Source organism: Balaenoptera acutorostrata, chromosome 4, assembly GCF_949987535.1.
Source record: "Balaenoptera acutorostrata chromosome 4, mBalAcu1.1, whole genome shotgun sequence".
Taxonomy (NCBI): Eukaryota; Metazoa; Chordata; class Mammalia; order Artiodactyla; family Balaenopteridae; genus Balaenoptera; species Balaenoptera acutorostrata.
Window position 1 is genome coordinate 82973471 of NC_080067.1, and position 4031 is coordinate 82977501.

At 39.3% G+C, this 4031-nt stretch overlaps 1 protein-coding gene across 1 annotated transcript; it reads left to right on the plus strand.

Annotated features, from left to right (window-relative positions):
• Positions 1 to 3358: 3358 nt before the first annotated feature.
• LOC103003851 (60S ribosomal protein L30-like) lies at positions 3359 to 3703 on the plus strand. The gene has a single exon (XM_028164885.2). It carries the CDS (start codon positions 3359 to 3361, stop codon positions 3701 to 3703), a length of 345 nt encoding a protein of 114 aa, XP_028020686.1.
• Positions 3704 to 4031: the final 328 nt, after the last annotated feature.

The window sequence follows — 4031 nt, forward strand, 5'->3', positions numbered from 1 at the left end:
CATGGCCTCAAGAAAAATAACTAGTCCTCAAGTAAGAGGCCTTGACAACACCATTTGTTACACACAATTCATCCTAAATTCACCTGGTAATTGCGGTGTCCATCTGTGTTAGCTAATTGCCTTTATCCAAAAGAATAATACAACTTCTCACATCTCTATGACCAGTATGTAGTTACAACTGGGAGCCAGTTGCTGGTGAAGTTAGGCTCCTACTCTCCCAGGGAAATTGGGAGATGGAGTTCCACGTTCCTTGATGACTACATTTCAAAGAGATGGTTCCCATATCTTTGAGAAAACACTCTCAGGTTGTAAAACTGACCAGAGGCTTTTTTTAGCTTTCAAAAAGTTTTATGTACATCTCAAAGGGACAGAGAAAGCATTAACAATTGCAAGTTTTCTAAAGCTGAAATGGAAAGTGGAGGGGAGATTTCTTCCCTTTTCAACACCTGAGCAAGTTAATTGTTAATTTTTAAATTCATCTTTGCTCTTATGCCGCCATAGAATGTATGTAAACAAAGGAGTATGGCTGTGTTTCAATGAAACTGCTGTGGACACAGAAACTTGAATTTCATTTAATTTTCACATGCCATGAAATATTATTCCTCTTTTGATTTTTTTTTCTGAAACCATTTAACAATGTAAAAACCACTCTTGGCCTGCAAGCCGTGGGGTGGATTTGGTCTGCAGACCACAGTTTACCAACCCCTGACCTAGACTATGACAGTGATGGGGATTCCACATAAGGTGCTTTCCTAAAAACAGCGAACCACGGATTTTGCCACTGCCTTGGAAGCCAGTAGTCAGCTGCTGTCAGTTTTTTGTTTTAATTAGTATTTCTACTAGACCATACACATTTAGTCCCTGTATTAATTTCCTAGGGCCGCTGTAACAAAGTATCACAAACTGGGTAGCTTAAAACGAACGAAATGTATTCTCTTACAGTTCTAGAGCCAGAAGGCTGAAATCAAGGTGTCAGCAGGGTTGGTTCCTACTGCAGGCTCTGAGGAAGAAGGCTTCTCATGACTCTCCCCTAGCTTCTCGTGGTTGCCCCCAGTCCTTGGCATTCTCTGGCTGGCAGCCTCACCACTCCATTCTCTGGCTCCATTGTCACATAGTGCCTTCCTGGCATCTGCCTGTGTCCAAACGCCCATCTTCTTGTAAGGACACGAGTCATCAGATTAGGCTTTACCTTAATGCAGTATGAGCTCCTTTCAGCTTGATTACCTCTGCAAAGACCCTGTTTCCAAATGTTACAATTATGGGGTTGGGGTTAGGACTTCAACATATCTTTTGGGGGCAAAGTTCTACCCACTGCCATCCCACTTCTCAGATTACTTTGTGGCATGTGGCTAGGACCTAATAGTTCCTCTCTGCTCATTTACTAGGAAACATTTTTTTGCTAACAGTCTTAGTTGAACTGAAGGGCAGCAGAATATGCCACCCCAAAATATGACTGTAGGAGTTCAAGGCGTGCCACCCCTAAAATATCCTGCTTTGGTATCTTGATTTTTTTGAGCTGTAGGCACATATAAAACAGCGAATGCAGGGAGAGGCTTTCTCTGATTCCCCTTATCTGCCTAAAGACAGATCCTCCAAAAGGAACTCGGTTGTCATAAGTCTGCCCACACCCAACCCCACACCCCCCAGAAGTTTCATCAGCCAAGGATGATCAACTCTTTTTGCAGGAGAGGGTACTGGAAGTTAACACCTCACCTAGACACACTTTGTCACAAACTATGATACCATTCACCTATCCTTCTAAGAGCCCTTCATTTTTCCTAAAATTCATTTACTCTCCCCTAAGAGATCTACATCCCCCTCCTCTTTCCCTATTAAGATGGTATTTAAGTCTGGATTCTAAACCACCTCGGGTAGTTATTCATTCTCCCTGGGTATCTCCCACATATACATGAGGTATACATGCAATAAACTTCTGTTTGTCTGTCTGTTGTTAATCTGTCTTTTATTACATGGGTCTCAGCCAAGAACTCAGAAGTGTAGAAGGAAAGTTATTTCTCTTCCCCTGGACTGGGGTGAGCCACTCAATCATCATTTACCTATGACCTTTAGCTGCAGTAAAGTTCACATAACCAAATGGAAACAACACCATCTTTCCATCTATCCAATCAAGAAGGCAGCAAATAACTGTATTTCTATAAGCCAGTTCAATGTCCTGCAAAGAAAATCTTGCTCTCATTAGAGCAATATTAAATTCTTCTGAAATGTAATTTTAGCAACTTTACAGAATAATTCACTCCAAGTCTGTTGATCTTAACCCGACTAGAAACATTCCCTCTATCTGTCCTTTTGCCTCCTTTACCTCTACATATTCATTTTTCTTTTACCATTATAATGGGTGTGTATACACAATTTGGTATTCTTCCTCTTATGTAACGTGATTTAACCAAATGTTTTCCATTTCCTGCATCATATTTATATTTATGTTTTTAGTATATCACTAGAGTATATCATTTTGATATACCACAGTTAGCTTCTATATTTTGGCATTGTTAGGATCTTAGCTTTCTTTCAGTGTTTCAATATCATAAAATAAACATTGTTTATGTAGACTTTTGGTTTTTATTAAACATTATTTCCTCAGGATAAATTCTATTACTTAGTGGGGGGTTAGGCATATTTATGATTCCTTCAATAAAGTACCATTTTGCCCTTCAGAAAGACTGGCTCCATTTGCATTGCTATCATTAATGCATGATATCTGCTGTCCTCAAGACTTGCAGGCTTTGGGTTTTATCACTTTTCAACAGTTTTTCTAATTGTATTTTTAGGTACAAAATGAAACTTCACAGTAGGTGAAGTATTACCAACAAGGTTGACTGAATGTTTTAAAAATCATGTTTCTCTCATGGGACTATCTTTTAATCACTTGTTTAAGGGACAGTTGGTATTTTTGCCCATTTATATGAGCTCTTTATACTTTTCAGTTATTGAACTTTTGTGTTTATGTGCAATTTCTCCATTCTTCTGAATTTTTAAAATCTTAGCTTTACTGATGTTCTTTCCATCAAAGCTAAAACTATCTAAGTAATGAACCTGTCCAACTTTTTTCATTTCTATTCCATCAAAAGTCAAAAAGTGATTTCCTCTAGTGCTAGTCTGTTCACATACATGAGAGTGTATTTGTTTTGATTTTTAAGCATTTAACTTTCAATCCACCTGGAATTTTTTGGAGAGTATGGTGGAGGGTGTGGGTCTTTTTAATATTCTCATTATTGATATTATTATATACCAAGGGTCTCAAATTGGTTACCAACAGATTTCAATGTCGCCTTTCTCGCCCCCTGGCCATCTTGGCGGCTGCTCTTGGTTGGGGGTGTCCCGCACCTAAGGCAGGGAGATGGTGGCCGCAAAGAAGAAGAAAAAGTCACTGGAGTCGATCAACTCTGGGCTCCAACTCGTTATGAAAAGTGGAAAGTATGTGCTGGGGTACAAGCTGACTTTGAAAATGATCAGACAAGGCACAGCGAAACTGGTCATCCTCGCCAACTGCCCAGCCTTGAAGAAATCTGAAATAGAGTATTATGCCATGTTGGCCAAAACTGGTGTCCATCACTACAGTGGCAATAATATTGAATTGGGCAGAGTGTGTGGAAAATACTGCAGAGTATACACACTGGCCATCATTGATCCAGGTGATTCTGATATTATTAAAAGCATGCCCGCACAGACTGGTGAAAGGTAAATCATGCACAATTTTTCTTTAATAAAACTGGCCAGAGCTTGTTTTTAAACAAACAAACAAACAAAAGATTTTAATGTCTGCTAAGACAAATTCTTCTCTTGACTCCTTTTGAATCTAGAATACTCTTTGATGTTCATGCCCATTTATTTTTCCACATAAAATAAAAATTACGTGAATTCTATGAAGCATTTTATTTCTAATCAGTGGCTGGTCACCTGAATCCAATAATGTCATGTCCTGTTCTGAGTTGAGGCTGAGTTGCAGCCCTGGTAAGGCTCAGTCTACCTCAGTTTTACTCTTGTCTCTTCAGGATTTTCGGCAGAAATCC